The 20,963-nt window shown below is 34.9% G+C and overlaps 1 protein-coding gene across 3 annotated transcripts in view; it reads right to left on the bottom strand.

Annotated features, from left to right (window-relative positions):
* The window catches only part of GNE (glucosamine (UDP-N-acetyl)-2-epimerase/N-acetylmannosamine kinase), an 87,432-nt gene that overhangs the window by 24,881 nt on the left and 41,588 nt on the right, over positions 1 to 20,963 (bottom strand). For all 3 annotated transcript variants that reach the window (XM_007497985.3, XM_007497987.3, XM_056806721.1), the window contains exons 3-6: positions 17,530 to 17,981; positions 14,275 to 14,427; positions 12,007 to 12,219; positions 7,681 to 7,768 (exon numbers count right to left, since the gene is read on the bottom strand). In XM_007497985.3, coding sequence (XP_007498047.1) covers positions 7,681 to 7,768; positions 12,007 to 12,219; positions 14,275 to 14,427; positions 17,530 to 17,981 — 906 coding nt within the window. The remainder of the gene's footprint in view (positions 1 to 7,680; positions 7,769 to 12,006; positions 12,220 to 14,274; positions 14,428 to 17,529; positions 17,982 to 20,963) is intronic.

Raw genomic sequence — 20,963 nt, 5'->3', positions numbered from 1 at the left:
TCAAAATGCTAGGGAATTCACAAATGACAATCATAACTTTGAACATGAATGGGATGAACTCACCCATAAAATGTAGACAAATAGGAGAGTGGATTAGAATCCAAAATCCTACCATACAAGAAACACACCTGAGGTAGGTAGATACTCATAAGGTCAGAATTAAAGGTTGGAGCAAGACCTATTGGGCCTCAACTGATAGAAAGAAGGCAGGAGTTGCAATCATGATATCTGACAAAGCCAAAATAAAAATATACCTGATTAAAAGGTATAGGGAAGGTAAATACATCCTGGTAAAAGGGAATATAGACAATGAGGAAATATCACTAATCAACATGTATGCACCAAATGGTATAGCACCCAAATTTCTAATGGAAAAACTAGTAGAATTGAAGGAGGAAATAGATAGTAAAACTACACTAGTGGGAGACCTGAACCTACCATTATAAATTTTAGATAAATCAAATAAAAAAATAAGAAAGAGGTAAAAGAGGTGAATGAAATCTTAGAAAAATTAAGAGTTAATAGATATATGGAGAAAAATAAATAGGGACAAAAAGGAATATACCTTCTTTTCAGCAGCACATGGTACATTCACAAAGATTGACCATATATCAGGTCATAAAAAACATGGCATACAAATGCAGAAATAATAAGTGCAACCTTTTCAGATCATAAGGCAATAAAAATGATTAGTAAGGGTACATGGAGAGCCAAATCAAAAATTAATTGGAAATTATCCGGGGAAATAATGAAAAAAAATACAACGGAAGGTGACCTTGCAGTACCAGATCTCAAACTATACTATAAAGCAGTGGTCATCAAAACAATTTGGTACTGGCTAAGAAACAGAAAGGAGGATCAGTGGAATAGACTTGGGGTAAGTGACCTCAGCAAAACAGTCTATGATAAGCCCAAAGATCCCAGCTTTTGGGACAAAAATCCACTATTTGACAAAAACTGCTGGGAAAATTGGAAGACAGTGTGGGAGAGATTAGGCTTGGATCAATACCTCACACCCTACACCAAGATAAACTCAGAATGGGTGAATGACTTGAACATAAAGAAGGAAACTATAAGTAAATATGTGAACACAGAATAGTATACATGTCAGACCTTTGGGAAAGGAAAGATTTTAAAACCAAGCAAGGCGTAGAAAGAGTCTCAAAATGTAAAATAAATAATTTTGACTACATCAAATTAAAAAGTTTTTGTACAAACAAAACCAATGTAACCAAAATCAGAAGGGAAATAATAAACTGAGAAACAATCTTCATAACAAAAATCTCTGGAAAAGGCCTAACTACTCAAATTTACAAAGAGCTAAATCAATTGTACAAAAAATCAAGCCATTCTCCAATTGATAAATGAGCAAAGGACATGAATAGGCAATTTTCAGTCAAAGAAATTAAAACCATTAATAAGCACATGAAAAAGTGTTCTAAATCTCTTATAATCAGAGAGATGCAAATCAAAACAACTCTGAGACTCAGAGGAAAAACTGTGGGAGTAAAAACACCAAAGAAAAACAACTGCTTGATTACATGGGTTGAGGGGGATATGATTGGGGATACAGACTCTAAATGAACACCCTAGTGCAAACACCAACAATATGGAAATGGATTCTAATCAATTTGATCTGATCTGACACATGTAATACCCAGTGGAATTGCACATCAGCTATGGGAGGGGAGGAGAGAGGGGAGGGGAAGGAGGCATAGAAAATGATTTTTGTAACCAAGGAATAATGTTTGAAATTGACCAAATAAAAAAATAAATTAATTTTAAAAAAACGCAGCTCTGAGGTATCACTGCACATCTAGCAGATTGGCTAACATGACAGCAAAGGAAAGTAATGAATGCTGGAGGGGATGTGGCAAAGTCGGGACATTAATGCATTGCTGGTGGAGTTGTGAACTGATCCAACCATTCTGGAGGGCAATTTGGAACTATGCCCAAAGGGTGCTAAAAGACTGTCTTGCCTTTTGACCCAGCCATAGCACTGCTGGATTTGTACCCCAAAGAGATCATAAGGAAAAAGACACATACAAAAATATTCATGGCTGCGTTTTTTGTGGTGGCAAAAAATTGGAAAACGAGGGGATACCCTTCAATTGGGGAATGGCTGAACAAATAGTGGTATATGTTGGTGATGGAATACTATTGTGCTGAAAGGAATAATAAAGTGGAGGAATTCCATGGAGACTGGAACAACCTCCAGGAAGTGATGCAGAGCGAAAGGAACAGAACCAGGAGAACACTGTACACAGAGACTGATACACTGTGGTACAATCGAACGTAATGGACTTCTCCATTAGTGGCAATGCAGTGATCCTGAACAACCTGGAGGAATCTAGGACAAAGAACACTATCTACATTAAGAGGAAACACTGTGGGAGTAGAAACACAGAAGAAAAACAACTGCTTGATTACAGGGGTTGAGGGGGATATGATTGGGGATGTAGACTCTAAATGATCATCCTAGTGCAAACATCAACAACATGGAAATGGGTTCTGATCAAGGACACATGTAATACCCAGTGGAATTGTAGGTTGGCTATGGGAGGGGAGGAGAGAGGGCAGGGAGGAATAGAAAATGATTTTTGTAACCAAGGAATAATGTTTGAAATTGACCAAATAAAAAATAATGCAAAAAAATAAAAATAAAAATAATGAGATGGGCAGTGAAAAAAAAGAAAAACATGGAAATTGCAAACTGGTATCAGAAGAACCAAGATGTCATTGTTGCACGCATATATAACAGCAATGTTTTAATGATGATCAACAGTAAAAGGCTTGGTTACTTTGATAAATACAATAATTTAAGATAATTCCAAAGGACTCATGATGAAAAAATGCTATCCAATACCAAAGAGAGAACTATGAATTCTGAGTGAAAATTGATGTATACTTTTCTATTTTTTGCTTGGTTTTGTAACATGGCTAATATGGAAATATGTCTTGCAAGATTTCACATGTATAACTGGTGCCTTGGCTCAGTGAAAGAAGTGGTGGTGAGGGAAGCTGGAATTTGATATTTACAAAGAAAAGAATGTTAAAAATAAATCATTTTTATGTTTTTTTTTAAAAATTCACAAAATATTCCTGACAGATCTAAGAAATAACTTTGAGTGATACTACATTGATTATTAATATCAAGAGAGATATAAAATTAAGACATCCTCCCCACAAGTGCTTATCACTATCACAGGGGATGTCAAGGAAAGAACCCAAATGGGAAAAGTATGCTCTATGAGATCCTAGATCTCTTTAGACCAGGGGTCCCCAAACTACGGCCCGCAAGCCATATGTGGCCCCCTGAGGCCATGGACCTGGCTCCCACCACGCTTCCGGAAGGGACACTTTCACTGGTGGTCAGTAAGAGGAGACTGTATCTGGCGGCGCCACAGAGCGTGTCATTGCTCACCTACAGCACTCCTTCTGGTGACATCATCCTTTTTGCAGCATCTTGTTCTCAAACAAGGCACTGCACAAAGGATTATGTGGCTGCACAACGGAAGACATCAGCATGGTGAGCGGCGATCTGGGGGAGGGGATTCCGCACTGTGTATACTGCTGCTGGGTATGGTGGTGGCAGTGATGGGCCAGTGCACAGCCAGCGCTGCAGCCTCCGCTTTCCCAGACAGCACTATACGGTGTCACAGGCCCAGCACCGCCTCCAGTACTGTATACAGGCATCGGATAGCCATGATCTGGCCTGTGACGTCAGCGGTGGGCCTCTACTGTAAGAAGCCACCACTGCCACTGGGTGTTTTATAAGACACCCCCTGTTTTTTGGGGGGTCAAATTAATATAAGACAGTGTCTTATTTTGGGGGAAATACAGTCGTACAATGGCCCTTATACTCCCCGAGATGCACGACATAATGGCCCCTATGTCAGCTTGTTGATTTAAACTCATTTGTTCTTTATTTTAAATATTGTATTTGTTCCTGTTTTGTTTTTTTACTTTAAAATAAGATACGTGCAGTGTGTATAGGGATTTGTTCATAGTTTTTTTAATAGTCCGGCCCTCCAATGGTCTGAGGGTCAGTGAACTGGCCCCCTGGGACCCCTGCTTTACATGTTCCTATGTGCCAATAACATTGTGATGATTTATCAATTCTTTTAATATTGCAGAGCCTTCTACAGTTCCATAAAAATCTGAAAGAGTTTGACCTAACTATCCACACAGGAAAATTCCTATTTTCTTTCCACACAAAAAATGCCACACAAGAAGAATTGTCAATTTCTCTTCAATGGTCAATAATAACTTCAGAGGCCTGAATGATGGAACATGTCTTTCTTCAGAGAGGTTCAGAATGAGGCACTCAATTTTACATATGATTGTGCTAATTTGTTTTCTTAACTATTTATTTAAGGGAAGGTTCTATTGTTGGGTAGAATAGTTGTTGGAAAGTAAAAGTAATGCCCCAAAAAAGGACATCGTAAAACTTTTTTCAAAAAAAGAATGCCTATTTGTCTAAATGATGATATACAATTGAATGAACTAGTCAATTAGTTTGTAATGCAGATGTATGATTAACTGGCCCAGAACTGAATAGAATTAGAACAGAATCCATTATAAATAGGAAACTGAACAGAACTTTTACTGACCTCAAGTTTCTTCCTGCAACAAAGGCCCATTAAAAAAAAACCTTCAACATTCCTCTAATAACACCAGGTAGCTATTAAGCCTAGAATATCATGTCTCTGATGAACTAAAGTTGTATGTGTCCTTTAAAGGTCAATAGAGAAATGCTCAGTAGTTGTTTACTGATGTAATACAACCACTGAAGGACTGTATACCAAAAGCAGCATAAAAGATACAATCAAAAGAATATAGGCCAACCATGTAGCACTAGTAAAGAATAACAATTTATGAAGAATAATGAATGGAAAGACCACTGTGCTCCACTGTTACTCATGTACTGGTCCTAGAGGAAGTCCCCTAGAATGAGGGTAGACTCTATATAGGATTCATGGAAAGATATGGACAGGAAGGATAGGAATCAGCTAAGAGTAAGGCAGGGTTGTGTTCCGATATGCATGGTTAGAGGAAATATCCACACTGGAAAAACCACAGGTATCCGCTAAGGTATTAGAGGCCATTTGACCTATCATGTTAACCTCTTGCGAGCTCTTTGAATACTGATTCTATCATATGTTAACTATTCCTCCAGATTGATGTCAGCTACTAGAGTCACAAGAACATCATTTAAGCTTTCATCAGCCACTGCTCAGTATTGACAGGGTTGAAGACCTTCCTTTAAGAGGATATGAATAGCATAAGAGACCTTGTTAAATCCTTACATACCTTGCAGAAATCTAGGTATGCTCTCACAATAATAAGTCTCATAATCCAATCTGAAATGACCCGTTCTTTAGGAGGTCAAACTGACTGAGAGATCAGCACTTCCTTTGAGAAAATTCTTGCAAGCCACCCTTTTAGTTATAAGTTTTAGAATCTCACCAGCAACCAAAATTAAATTCAGCTTTACTCTCTTCATTTTTTTTTTTAAACTGAAGCATTTATCCATCTTCAGGCATTAGGCTCTTTTCCTGTCATCCCCAATTTTTTAAAGACCACCAACAATGGTTCAATAATCACATCCTTTAATGCTGTCAGTACTTTTGGATTTAATTTGTCTGGGTTTAGTTATTTTAATTTAAAAAGAAATATTTACCTTTTTTCTTCTGTCTTAGAATTGATCCTAAGTATCAGTTCCAAGGCATAAGGGTGGTTAAGGATTAGGCAATTGAGGTTAAGTGATGTGCCTAAGGTCACAGAAAGTTAGGAAGTGTCTGAGATAAGATTTGAACCCAGTACCTCCCTTCTATAAGTCTGGCTCTCAATCCACTGAGCCACCAATCTGCCCCTAGTTACTTTAATTCATTGAGGTCAATTGGGTTTTTTCTTCCTATCTCCCCTTCTTGTAATGTATCTCTTTCTACTTATGGTCATACGTTTTTCTTTTTGAGCTTTAATGCATGCTAGACTAACCCTACCCTGGCTTACCCTTGTTGAATAGGGTTAATGCTTGTTATTTTAGGGGCTACAAGGATAGTCTTCTGCATCAGATCAACTGAAATTACTTTCTCCTAAGTTATCAATGATCTCTTAGTTCCCAAACATGATGGCCTCTTCTCAATCCTCAGCTGTTTTGGATCTCCCTGAAGCCTTTGACATCAATGATCACTCTCTTCTCCCTGATATTCTCTAGTTTTTCAGGACATTGCTCTCTCCAGGTTCTCCTCTTGCCTGTCTGACAACTCACTCTCAGGTTTCCTTTACTGGATTTCTATTTAGGTCATATCTATTAACGGTGAGTATTCCCCAAGGATCTATCCTCAGCCCTCTTCTCTTTTATCTCTATTTCACTTGATCTTAACATCTTCCATAGTTTCAATTATTATCTCCATAGAAATGATTCTCTGCTCTATTTGTCTAGCCCTACCTTTTCTCTTGACTTCCAGTATCATATTTCCAGATGCCTATTAGAAATCTCAAACTGTCTGCTCTGTAGATATGGTCAATTCAATATGGTAAAAACGGAACTCATTATCATCGCCTTCAAATTTCCCTCTCTTCTTAACTTGTAATACTTGAGGATACCACCATCATCCCAGTCACCTAGGATTGCATCTTAGGTGTCACCCTTGACCCCTCGCTCTCTCCTGCCTCCATATTCAATCTGGTGCCAAATCTTGTCCATTTTACCTTTGGAACATCTTTTATTTAAGCTTGTTTCTCTCCTCCAATAGTGCTACCATTCTTATGTGGCCCCTCATCACTTCATACCTGCATTACTGCCTCAGCCTTTTGAGTGGTCTCCCTGACTCACCTATCCTCCCTGCAGTCCATCCTCTACTAAGATGTCAAAAAGATCTTTTTAAAGTACAAGTGTGACAATGTTACTCCCTATTCAACATACTCCAACAGCTTTTATTCCTCCCGGATTCAGATATAAAATCCTCCTTTTAGATGTTGAAGTCCTTCATAATCCAGCCCCGTCCCACCTTTCCAGCATTAGTCCCTCTCTACTGCTCTGTGTTCTGGCTTTCTTGCTATTGCTCCCAGAAGATGTTCCATCTCCCAACTCTGCTCAGGTGCACTTGGTTGTCCCTTCACGCTTCAAATGCTCTTCTTCATCTCTCTCCCTCACTTATTTAAATGCTCAGCTAAAGTCCCACCTCCTGCCACAATGCTGTTCTGTTCTTATATCTTAGTATCTTAACTCTGTTGCTGTTCTCAAAGGTATCCTGTGTATATCTTGCTTGTACATAACTGGTTACATGTGGTCTCCTCCATTAGCCTATGAGCTCTTGGAGCAGCAGCTTTCTACTGCCTTTCTTTGTGCCCCAGGGCCTGGCATAGGGCCTGGCACATTTGGTAAATGCATGCTGACTTGACTAGAAAGGCTATATTAGTAATGCATCTGTATGCAAGTACCTTCGGAGAGAGACAAAAGGACCGCGCTACCTACTTCTGTGGAGAATCCAGTGTCAAACGTACATTATTTCATTATAATCTCTTAAATTTGGTAATTTCGTGCCTAGTGATCATTGTTAGTCATAGGTGCTAACATTTTCTGGGCCATTAAATCATCATATAATAAGCACTATGATCCTGTCTTCCAGAAACATCTGCTTCTTTCTGCCAGAAAGCTGGTCTGATGCTTACCAAGGATACTGTTTGCCAAACTGGAGGTGCAGAGCTTGCAGTATTTTATCCTGAGTATCAGCATCTCGAACATGAAGAACATTTTCACCTAAAAAAACAGAATGACTATAGTATAATTATAGAGAGGAGAAAAAAATGAGTAATAAAGTAATTATTTTATCCTATGTTCTTAATGAATATTGATGACTCAAAGGAATTTAAATTGACAGCTTCTATTAGCAGTGTCAGATTTTCTATCTTATATTTTTAAGAAAACTCTCAAAATAAGACTTCTAAATATCAAATATGTAAAGACAGCATGTTAGTTTATTACCAAAAGAAATCAACCATTTTTCTCCACAGGTCAAATAAATCTGTAGCTAACTTTTAAACATCTTTTTATATTTACCTATGCAAATGCTTTTTTCACTTTTTCACCCACCACCAAAACATTCATTTGTACATTATTACAATTAAAGTTCTGTCTTTAGAAGATAATTATTAAAATGCATTTGCTACCAAGTAGGGATGCTTAAATACATCATGCCCATCCATTTATTAGAGTTGGGGGGCATACAATAGGTCTGTGTCATGAGCAGAATTTATTATGGCAATCAAATAAAATTCATAACAATTAGCCTGATATTGCAAGGAAAGCAAAGTATTGATGAGATATTGTAATGGCTGGGCAACTAAAAGGTACCATGAAGACACTGGGCATTGGATGTGGAAACAGAATGAACTTTACCTGCTTGTTCATTTTAGTTTTAATTTTTTTATTTCTAAATTGCTTTGACACCTTACACAATAATCCCCAACTTATTTCTATTGAATTGCCTGCAATGTATAATCTCTGACACTAGAGAAATAAGATAACATAAAGCACTGGTTGCAACTATAAAAACATTCAACCCGACACTTTAAGAGTTTTCCACTTGTTAAAAGAAAGAATTTGTTTGTGCTTTGTGGCAGTATCAGTGTTGTCTGCTATTCTTCATCTGAATGTTATTGCTATTTAAAATTATCTTTATTTGCAAAGTTATAATAAATGTATATTATTCTTTTGATTTTGCTTTGTTCACTATTCATCACTTGAGGCAAATCTACCCATATTTCTTTGAAGTGTATATTTTTCATTCCTTGTGAATGAATTAAAATACCTGTTTGTTTGCTTCCTCACCAATACTGAATTTTTCCATCTTTGCCAATTTGATGAGTATGATGTGATACCTCAGATTTCTTATAATTTTAACATTTCTCGTTCTTAGATATTTTAAGCACTTTTGTAGTTGTTGATAATCATTTTTCCTTAAACTGAGGTGAAAGGCACTTTCCATTTTTTTATTAAAGTTTTTTTTAATCAATCAGCAAAAATCTCTCCTTCCCATACATACCCCCACCCCACTGGAAAAGAAAGAAAAACAAAACCTCTGTTACAAACACATATAATACAGCAAAACAAATATCCACATTGGCTATACTAAGAAAAAAAAACCCAAAACCAACAACTATGTCTCATTCTGCACCCTCTTTCACCTCTCCATCAGGAGACAGTAGCATATTTCATCATTAGTCTTCTGGAATCATGATTGGCCATTATTCTGATTAGAATTTCTAAATCTTTCAGTTACTTGTTATTTACAATATTGTCATAAAATTGTTCTCTTCTAGTTCTGTTCACTTTACTCCACATCAGTTCTTTTATTTATCCATTCTTTAAACCTTTACCTTCCATCTTAAAAAAAACCCAGGATCTCTCGTCTCTAACTTGGCTCTCTATCCATTGAGCCATCGAGATGCCCTTGCACTCTTACAAGTTGTCCCAAGTTTCTCTGAAACCATCCCTTTCATCATTTCTTTAAAAAATAATGATATTTTATCACATTTGTATATTGTTAGCTTATTCAGGAATTCCTCACTAGATGAGTAACCCCACCTACATTTCCAATTCTTTGTCACTGCAGACAGTTGCTAAAAATATTTTTGTACATCCTTACTATCTGTTTTACTTGAACTAATCCATTCCTTATTCTACCTTCTCTCCAATTCCCCCTTCTCCCCTTTCTCCCTGTTTTGTTGAGTGAAATTTTACCCAACTACATGTGTGTATATATGCTTCTTTCCTTTATCAAATTCAGAAGTGAGGTTCAAGTGTCAACCACTCCCTCCACCTCTTCTTCCTTGTTTTGTAAAATTCTATTTAGTAAAATTGTTTGAGGTAATTTTATCTAATTTTTCCTTTCCCTCTTTTTCTCTGGTATATTCTTCTTTCTCTCCCTTTCCAGTCTCCTTTTAGATGTAACAGACCCTCTCAGGCCTTCTACTAAAAGGACTGCTCTGACTCCTGATGATATGATATATCATCTCCCCATTGTTTGGAATGTAAACAATTTGTTTTTTAGCCCCTAATGATTATTCATAGCCAATATTTTTCTTGACTTCTGTGTTTGAACTTCAAAGCTTCTATGCTTCTGATCTTTTCATCAGGAATACTTGAAAGGTCCATTTCCTTCCTGTAGAATCATACTCAGTTTTGCTGGGTAAGTTATTTTTGGTTGTAAGCCTATATCCTTTGCCTTCTGGAATACTATATTCTAAGTTCTCCACTTCTTTATAGTGGTAGTTGCTAAATTGTGTGTTATCTGATTGAGGATTTTCAGTATAATTTTTTTTTTCCTAGTTGAAGTATTTTTCTTTGATCTGAAAGCTCTGGACTTAGGCTATAATGTTCCTGGAAATTTTTCATTTGGGAGTTTCTTTGAAAAGGTGACTGGTAAATTCTATTTCCACTTTGCCTTCTGGTTCTAAAAGATTTGGGCAGTTATATTTTAAGATTTCTTGAAGTACGATATTTAGACTCTTTTTGTCATAGATTTCAAAGAGTACAATGCTTCTTAAATTTTGTCTTCTTGACATGTTTTCCAAGTAAGTTGTTTTTTCTATAAGATACCTAACATTTCTTTTTTCTATTTTTCAATCTTTTAACTGTGTTTTAATGGTTTTTATTATCTCATTGAGTCATTACCTTCTACAATTTGGTCCAATCTGATTTTCAGGGAGTTTGTTGCTTGGATAAGGTCTTATACTTCTTGTGTCAAGCTGTTAATTTCCCTATCAATCTTTATCTTTTATATATATAATATATCTACATATCTTCCATACCTCTCATTTCTTTTCTAATTCTTTCTTTATAGCATTCTCATTTCATTTACAAAAACATTTTCATTCTTTTTTTTTTAAACTCTTACTTCACATCTTCCAGGAATTCTATTTGAATCTGCACCCAAAATGTGTTTTTCTTTGAGGCTTTGTCTTTAGATGTTTTAGAAACACTCTCTTCTGGTTTTGTCTTAAGAATCCCTGTCATCACAATAGCACTTTATAGTGGTGGGATTCTCTTTGTTACTTACTAATTCATCCAGCTTCCTTAACTTAAGAACTAGGATCTGCACATTTCTGGAGGAACTATCTAGACTGATCTTGCTGTTGCTTTCTTGGGGTCCTGAATATTATGCTATTCCAGGATCTCAGGGACAGCTTAGGCTGCATACATGAATTTTTTCAGTGCTCTCAAAATAGTCTGATCATCTCCACTCCCCATCTGTGTTTTGTAAGCACTTGTTCTGGTTTGGAGTCTGAAAAACCTCTTTGGAGATTCAGTAAACTTCTGGACTCAGCAACTATTGTTTCAGTTGGAGAACTCTGATGGTTTAGAGTGACAAGGCTGTAGATTTCTCTTTGGTCTGGCATTCCTGCCCTGGTCATACCTCTACAGATTTCAGAGTGGACTGGAAGCTAGAACCAAGACACTGCTTAATTCCTTGGGTCCCAGCCATACAAATAGTCTTTGCTTCTGAACTTGCTCCTCTCTGGCTAGATAGCCACCACTGTTCCTTACCCAAGAACACTATATCCAAATAAGTACTGGTCCCCTCCAACCAAGTAAAAATCCAAACTGGACAAGACCTTTTGACATGTGATATGACCAAGCAACTGACATTTAAGTTAAAGTGAAATTGAACTATAAATAAAAGGTAAAGGACAACACAAATGATTACATGCTGAAGGAAGCAATAAGTATTAGGAAAACTAGGCCCCTAGAATTCCTTAATCAAAATTCCTTGACTATCTAAAACTTGATTTTATAACATTATAATAAAAGATTTGTTTTGTTACACTAATAAGATCATTATGAAATATAACAGTAAAGGGGAAAGAAGGTTATTGAGGAAAATTGAGAAGTTATTGAGGAGGTTATGGAGAAGGAAGGTACCTATATCTCAATTTTATATATATATATATATAAAGCTAATTTTGTTTTTAAAAAGTTAAAACAGAGATGATTACCTGTTTCTCTTCCAATCTGTCGTGTTCCTAGATTGATTACAGGAGTACCAAATGCTCCCACTTCTCGCACCCCACAACTGCTATTGCCAATTATACAACCAGCATGAGCTACAAGTTGTATGAATTGGTCAAATGGTACATGTTTAACTGCTCGGAAATTGGGGTGATGCTCAACACCCTTCTTCCTCATCACTCGAACCATCTCTTTGCTTCCTATGAAAAACAAAGTTTCTATTAAAAACTAAATATTTATTTGTTCATGACTTATTTTCATTTACAAGTGTCTTTCACTTAATCTAATTTTCAGTCCAAGCCAAGTGAAAATTACATTTTGTAAATAATAAATGGAGTTATTGATCTTTTAAAGAAAATCAATGCATATTAATATTTTGGCCAACTGACCGATCTAGCTCTTCTAAGGATTTAGATGAAAGGAATCTGGATTTTTTAAACAGAAAACAACATAGCAAAAGCTATTTTCTAATAATATCTTATAAATATTTAGAATAACTAAAAATTAATTGTGAGAAAGCAAGTATTTAATAGCTTTTGGCTCATAATTTTTGGGTTCATTCTGAGAGAATTATTACTTGAACTTCGTAAGATGAAAGAAGAGCTTTTTGATCTATAGTGTACTCCTAGGTTTAAATATTCAACTCAAGAAATAGTGTGCCTCTAGGTTTTTGGCACAATATTGTATCATAGAATTTCAGCGCTAAAAGTGATAGCAAAAATCATCTTGGTTCATTTTTATAATTGGTAATTTGCCTAATTTGGTAATTTAATTTTTTCAATTTAAACCATTCCAATTGAATTGAGATTCAGATATGTGCATTGACTTGTGCTAGGTCAGCACACAGCTAGTTAGTAGAAGACCCATGACTAGAATATGTCTTGTGATATTCCAATCTTTCTACTACCTACCACTGTGTCTTTATTTTGAGTAGTATTAATGCTTTTGTTAGAAAATTATCATTTTTTAAAAGTAATTTAAATTTTTCCTTTTTTTGTACTAAATATATAATCATATAACCATTCATACAGGTACCTCCCAGTGAGGAAACATTCAATGCTGCTTGGCAACTGTTCTGCATTTTATAATATTGGAAAGTTCCTAAGGGCATTGAGAAGTTAAGTGACTTATCCAGGGTCACAAAACCAATATATGTTAGAGATTTGAATCAAATACAAATATTCTGGACTCCAAAGTCAGCTCTCCATTTATTTATTCATTATAACTCACTAAATTAGTCCTAAGGTCAACATTTCCCATGGAACATCAGAATGTCAGTTTAAAATATCAATTAACAAAAATGTCATTTGATAATCAATTTAAGAATATAAGTATCTCTGTAAGTTATATACAATTGTATCTTTAAAATTTTATATAAATAACAAAAAGAAAAAGTAAAAATATATATATTTTTAATGTTAGTAACATGCATGCCTGTCTCACACCTAAATCTAGGGTGAGGAAGGGAGCCTCTGATTTTTTTTAACAATGATCAGATTCTTTTAATTTCCATTTAACAACAACAAAAAAAAAAACAAGGGAGAAGGAGGGAGTGTTTAATTGATATGTGATACCATACCAGCCATATTGCCCAGAGGAAAAATCCATAAGAACCCAAGGACAAGTTTAAACTATTCAACTAGACTCAAGAGTATCTTGAAAATATACCTGTGTTGTAAAGCTAAAACATAATAATGAATGTAAAACCTTAAAGGTTAAATGAATGCCAATAACTACTTTTATTAGCCTATAGTCACCAGGCTTCTAGCCTGGTATGACTTCATCCCCAGAGCACTCTACTACACTTTTGCTGAGCTTAGGCAATATTTATAGAGCAATACAAGAGTGTACTGGTGTAAATGTGAGCAGCTGGTTCTCTGGCAGGGACATATATATTTATATGAGAATAATTAGATGAATGCCAAACCATTGCAACCAGTAGGATTTATCCTTTTTTCAAGAGAGAATAGATGCTTTTCTGGTTTCATTGGTAAATGAAGCAATTACCAATTGCTGTGTTTCTTGCATTTTTTTCTCTTACTACTTGGCAAGAGACTTTAGTATAATATGGCTTCTGGAAATAGAAAAGACTGAAATCAGAGGGTAAGTTTTTTTAATGTTCTCTTTCCTCTTAAACTTACTCTAATCACTAAGCACTGAAAATACTATGTAACAGAGAGATTATATGAGGAAAATATGTAGATTAGCAAGAAGACAGACTTTGACTACAATATTGTATTCTGAAATTTAATTACCTGCATCAATATTTGGAAACAGAATTAGCGTCCTCTTGTTAAATGAGATAAGTGCATCCAATGTTAATTCAAACATTTTTATAGAATGTTTAATGTCAGTAGTCACAGGATGCTGTAGTGCTACTATGTAATCTTTTGGTTTTACATCATCACCTGTGTAGAAAGAATCAAATTATATTGTTTTTATTAGTTAAAGGGTTACATAAAAAAGTTTTGAAAGCAAAAATCAGAAGATTTATGTCTTAAAAGTCTAAACTGAGGGGGCAGCTGGGTAGTTCAGTGGATTGAGAGCCAGGCCTAAAGACTGGAGGTCCTAGGTTCAAATCTGCCCTCAGACACTTCCCAGCTGTGTGACCCTGGGCAAGTCACTTGACTCCCATTGCCCAGCCCTTACCACTCTTATGCCTTGGAACCAATTGGTTCCAAGACAAGGTAAGGGTTTAAAAAAAGTCTAAACTGAAAATTATTTTCACTCATAATTCACAAGGTCTAAGGATATTTAAATTAGATAAATTAAATTGGAAATAACTAATAAAAATGCTATAAACCCAAACTCAGAAATTAAATAGCTTAACAGTTTTTTTTTAAATTCTTGTTACTAAAGTCACAAAATATAGTTTTATAGTTTTAAAGTTAGCAAAGTCCTAGGGATTATAAGGAGGAAGATTTCTCATTTCTTATTATACTTGAGTACAGTTAACATCCTCAGTAAACATTAACATTATAACAATACATTATCCTTGGAAAAGTTGGAAAAGCAATCATTAAAAATGCAAAGCAAATCTTTAATATTCTAGAGTTTCATCATAAGACAGCTGATAATAACATAAAATTCAATATGATTGGGCTTTTTTTAGATTCTACACAAGGAAATTCATTTTTTGAGATGCCAGAAATATCTAACTATTCTCTCTGTTTCTCCTCTAACAAATTCTGCCCCCAAATGACAATACTCAAGATTTAGACTTCTTTCTTAAAATATTTATATTATAAAAATCTACTTGAAATAACATGAGATATTTATAGCATAATTTTGTGTTTTATTAGTAAACACTGAAAATGAACTATAATGTTACAGAATAGATTATCTTGTTGAATAAATGACTAATTCTTTGAAAATTAGTCAATTAGAGTAGTTATTTTAAATAATGAGGTGTAAGCTCATTGTGAATAGTGATGGTTGCATTCTTTCTGCTGGTATCTCTTGTGCCTAAAAGCATGTCTGCTATATAGCAGTTACTTAATAAATACTTCTTATTAAGAGTAATCAACACTACATTGCATTTGGCTGAAGATCACATAAGTGACTTTAGATTGGTACTTGATTAGTTTCTAACATTGGAAAGACCGGAAAAATATATGATGTAAGAATGTATTACAGAAAGGATCAAAAAACACCTAATAAGTTTGAAATGAGGAACAAAGAAAGACAAAGGTCCAAAATAACACCCTCTTTGGTTGAGGTTAAGAACAAGTATTGTGTAATTTCTAACCACAGGAACCCAAATAAGAGAAACAAAGTCTCAGGCTCCAAGCCAAAAAGAAATAGGTTTACTGAGAGAGGGCCAGTCTCATAATAAAGCTGGATTTCTGGTCAAGACCAAAAGACCCAGAGCACTGTGAGAACCCTTCCTTTACACCCCAAGAATATCATAACTTATATACCGACTTAAAAATGATCCAAGACCTTGTTAAAAATACAGATGTGGGACTGGTTGAAATAGTCAGGAAGTACTTCTCATTGGAAGAAGTCACTTGATGATGACTTGAAAGTCATTTGATAGACGAGGGGGCATCGGGGGATCCTGAACCCCACTTTCTAAGACTGATGATGTCAATGACGATGAGCGGGTGGTACCAGACTTTGAACCGGGGGAAAAGTCTGATAATGTATACTAGATCACAAGCTCAGGACAAGTTCAGGATCATAATTGCTGAGAGTGCATGACAGCAAGTTTAAGGCTAAAACTGAAGTTTAATGTATTACGTTAACTAACACTACATTTCTCTTACTAAAGCAATCATAAAATGTTACTAAAATCATAAAGAATGTTATTACAAGTTCACTTATGCTAACATGATTAACTATCCTAGAATCACAATATTGATTGATTCAGTACTAATCGCTAACCTAACAGTCTGACCCTCATATAACGGGACAGGGGATTTCACACACACAAGTTAATACAGATGAACTAAAAGCAATATTCTACTTGGAATCATTAAATATAGGATGGAATTATTTAAAAGGATACTGAAAAATAACAAAAAAGATAAAGAAGTATCTAAACTATAATGAAAAAGAAATCATAATATGTCTGTTATAATCTGATGATTAAATATGACCAATATGGAATATGAAAGAATAGAAAAAAACATCTGAAGAACCTGAAATGTGTGACTATGCCTCCAGCACTAAGCAAAAGTAGAAAGCTGCCCTTTCACCTATCAGTGATAGGTGTACTTACCTATCACTGGGATTAGTTATCTTATAAAATAGGGAGGCCCAATTCCTTCAGTTACTACTGTGGTATGAATAGAAATATTTGTTTTCTTTAGTATAACTTTTTCTTTGATTCCACACTCAATCAATGATCTGACAGTTAATTACATTTCTTGATTAGATCTATCAGAAAAAGGATGTGCTGAACAGATTAGCATTGCTGATAATCTTCCCTAGACATATTGCAATAAGATAGAAAATTAGCATTCTACTTTGTAAATTATAAAATGAAGTTTATAAGTTACCTCCACAATAAAAACCAAATTAGGTTTATTTCAAAATTGGAAGTAACTCATTAGATTTTTCAAAGTAGGTAGGTGGCTTAGTGGATAGAAAGCCAGGCCTGAAAACAAGAAGTCCTGGGTTCAAATTGGCCTCAGACACTGAGTTAGGACTCAGAAACAACTTAATCCCAGTAGCAGAGCCCTTATTGCTCTTCTGCCTTGGAACTGATATTCAGTATCAATTCTAAGAGAGAAGATAAGGGTTTTTAAAAAATTATATCACATGAAGTTACTTTTCAAAGTAAAAACAAATGTCTAAAAAACTTAGAAAACATGTTAAGGATATGAGATAGATGTTTTCTGTAACTTTAATTTGGACCTTTGAAGAGCTTGTAAATTGTGTTATTGTGCAACCAAAAACCAACCCCAAAGCAAACCCTGAAGCAAAAACTTGTCTTCCACTAAAGAACACACATTTTCTAATAGAACAAAAACAATCATTATGTTACTAGTTAGTGTAATACATACCTAACCACATACGAATAATACTCATGTGGTCTTTATTCTTTGCTGAAAGGAGTTTATCATAGGAGGGGCAGCCTGCCAAAAGGATGCGATCATGATCTTCACACATAGATATCAGATGTTGTTCTGCATTTCTGGTGCAGCACACATGATAATGAGCCAATTTGGTTATAGCATGTCTAATAGAGTCATCTATGGTCCCACTTACTTCTCCACCTTCAATATGAAGAATACGAATATTCATCAAGGCAGCAGATGTAGCCACAGCCAATGCGTCAAATCTATCACCATGAACAATCATTATGTCAGGGTTCAGACGATTAAGAACATCTGGTAGCTTGACTAATGCAAGACCTACTGATTCCACCATGGCTGCCTCATCTTCACCCCTAACTATGGTGTGTAATCTTGTATTAATGTCAAAATCATCTTGTTCAATCATACGATACGTGTTTCTAGGTAGGAAAGAAAGAAAGAAACATTAAAACATTTATTTGGATCAAAGCAATAATAATAAATGAGAAAAGCAATACGGTGACATCTCAGAGTAGGATAAACAGGATTTCTAAGTCCTGTAAAAATGCAAACTTCTAAATGACAGGTCCAATATGATTCTCAATGCAACAAAGGAATAGAATACTATGTTAAAGAAAATTTGGAAAGAATACCATGTTAAAGAAAATTCTGGTTTTGATGGAAGGAAACTGGGGGCGTAGCTCCAAATCTGCCCCATTGACTCTAGTCAGTTGCAGAAATGCTGTCCATTTTCTGTTTCATAACCACACCAATTCAATAATCTATTTTCATTCTTCCATTATTTTTTCTTTTTAATTTTAATTTAAAAAATTTTTCAGTCTTCCATTATTGAAGCAGGTGGCTAAGAAAAAATGTTTACATTTCCTTCTCTGAACATCTCCTTTTCACCAAATTTTCTCTCTATCTTATCTCAAAGGCAGGTAAGAATCTGCTCAAATTTCTTTCTCTTATTATCATTCATTTTGTCCTTTATAATACCTAATTTCAAAGTTGATTTTTCTCACTGGACAATCAGAACTTACTTCACACACAAAAATTTTAACTACTCTCAAGTTTCTTCTTAGTTCCTAAAGTATTTTCTTAGAAATGTTAAAATGTTGATGTGCTTTCAATAAAATAATTTGAAACAAAACCAAAAAATGACTTGTAAAAAAATTACTATAACCTGACTCTTACTTTTTAATGGTGATGGTAATTAGCAGACTGTCTTTGAAAACTAAGTAACTCTAGTTTAAACCACTAGGGAGCATTAAATGACACATATATTATCCAAAGACCATTTAATTTCTTCTTTTGTTTTAACCTTTACCTTATATCTTAGAATCAACACTGTGTACTGATTCCAAGGCAGAAGAGCAGTCAGGGCTAGGCAATGGAAGTTAAGTGACTTTCCCAGGGTCATGTAGCCAGGAAGTATCTGAGATCATATTTGAACCCAGACCTTCTGCTGTCTTTAGGCCTGATTCCCAGCCTACTGAATAACCTAGCTGCCCCCTAGACTATTTTAATTTCAAGAACACTTGCCAAGGATGATCATACATTTCCATCTTTTCAAAGATTTTCCTAAACTTTTCTCTTTTTGTATTTTGTTCAAGTTTAGCTCAAAAGTATGAACCACAGCTAATTAATTTAACTGACACATTTTAATATTACTATTCCTTTTTTGCTTTATTTCTGAATTGGATTTAAAACAACTTGTATATTTGAATTCATTATACATTATTAAGTTACTATTATCCCTTGTATACAAAATGGAATAATTCTCATATTATAATTTCCATAAGGATATTAGCATTATTAATACATGTAACAGTTTTAATATGTTACTTAACTATATTTTCAACATATCCCAGCAGCAAGTTATTGCTAAAGAGTTATTATAAAGAGAAATTTCATTAAAAATCACTCTAGACAATATAAAATACTTTCAAGACAAACACAGGAATTATATGAACACAACTACAAAACACTTTCCACACAATTAAAACTAGATCTAAATAATTAGAAAAACATTAATTGCTCATGGGTAGGATGAACTAACATAATAAAAATAACAATCCTACCTAAATTAATTTACTTATTCAGTGCCTACCTATCAAACTACCAAGAAACATTTTTTACTGAATTAGAAAAAAAACTATAACAAAATTGTTTTGGAAGAACAAAAGATCAAGAATATCAAGGTAAATAATGAAAAAAAATGTAAAGGAAGGTGGCTTTGCAGTACCAGATCTCAAACTATACTATAAAGCAGTGGTCATCAAAACAATATGGTACTGGCTAAGAGACAGAAAGGAGGATCAGTGACCAGCTTTTGGGACAAAAACCTACTATTTGACAAAAACTGCTGGGAAAATTGGAAAACAGTATGGGAAAGATTAGGTTTAGATCAACATCTTACACCCTACTCCTGGATAAATTCATAATGGGTGAATGACTTGAATATAAAGAAGGAAACTATAAGTAAATTAGTTGAACACAGAATAGCTTACCTGTCAGATCTTTGAGAAAGGAAAGATTTTTAAGACCAAGCAAGAGTTAGGAAAAAATTACAAAATGAAAAATAAATAATTTTGATTACATTAAATTTAAAAGATTTTGTACAAACAAAACCAATGCAATCAAAATGAGAAGGGAAGTAACAAATTGGGAAAAAAATCTTTATAACAAAAACCTCTGACAAAGGTCTAATTACTCAGATTTACAAAGAGCTAAATCAATTGTACAAAAAATCAAGCCATTTCCCAATTGATAAGTGGGCAAGGAATAGGCAATTTTCTGATAAAGAAATCAAAACTATCAATAAGCACATATAAAAGCATACTAAATCTCTTATAATCAGAGAAATGCAAATCAAAACAACTCTGAGGTACCACCTCATACATAGAAGATTGGCTAACATGACAGCAAAGGGAAGTAATCAATGCTGGAGGGGATGTGGCAAAGTTGGGACATTAATGCATTGCTGGTGGAGTTGTGAATCGATCCAACCATTCTGGAGGGCAATTTGGAACTATGCCCAAATCTGCCCTTTGATCCACCACTGCTGGGTTTATACCCAAAGAGATAATAAGGAAAAAAACTTGTACAAGAATATTCATAGCTGCACTCTTTGTGGTGGCAAAAAATTGGAAAATGAGGGGATGCCCTTCCATTGGGGAATGGCTGAACAAATTGTGGTATATGTTGGTGATGGAATATGAACTGAAGGAATTCTATGTGAACTGGAACAACCTCCAGGAATTGATGCAAAGAGGGGCAGAACCAGGAAAACACTGTACACAGAGACTGATACACTACGGCATGATTGAATGTAATAGACATCTCTACTAGCAGCAGTGCAATGATCCAGGACATTCTGAGGGACTTATGAGAAATAACACTATCCACATTCAGAGGAA

Source organism: Monodelphis domestica, chromosome 7 (genome assembly GCF_027887165.1).
Source record: "Monodelphis domestica isolate mMonDom1 chromosome 7, mMonDom1.pri, whole genome shotgun sequence".
Lineage (NCBI taxonomy): Eukaryota > Metazoa > Chordata > Mammalia > Didelphimorphia > Didelphidae > Monodelphis > Monodelphis domestica.
Note: the sequence above shows the minus strand (reverse complement) of the source record. Positions and strands in the feature narration are given on the sequence as shown.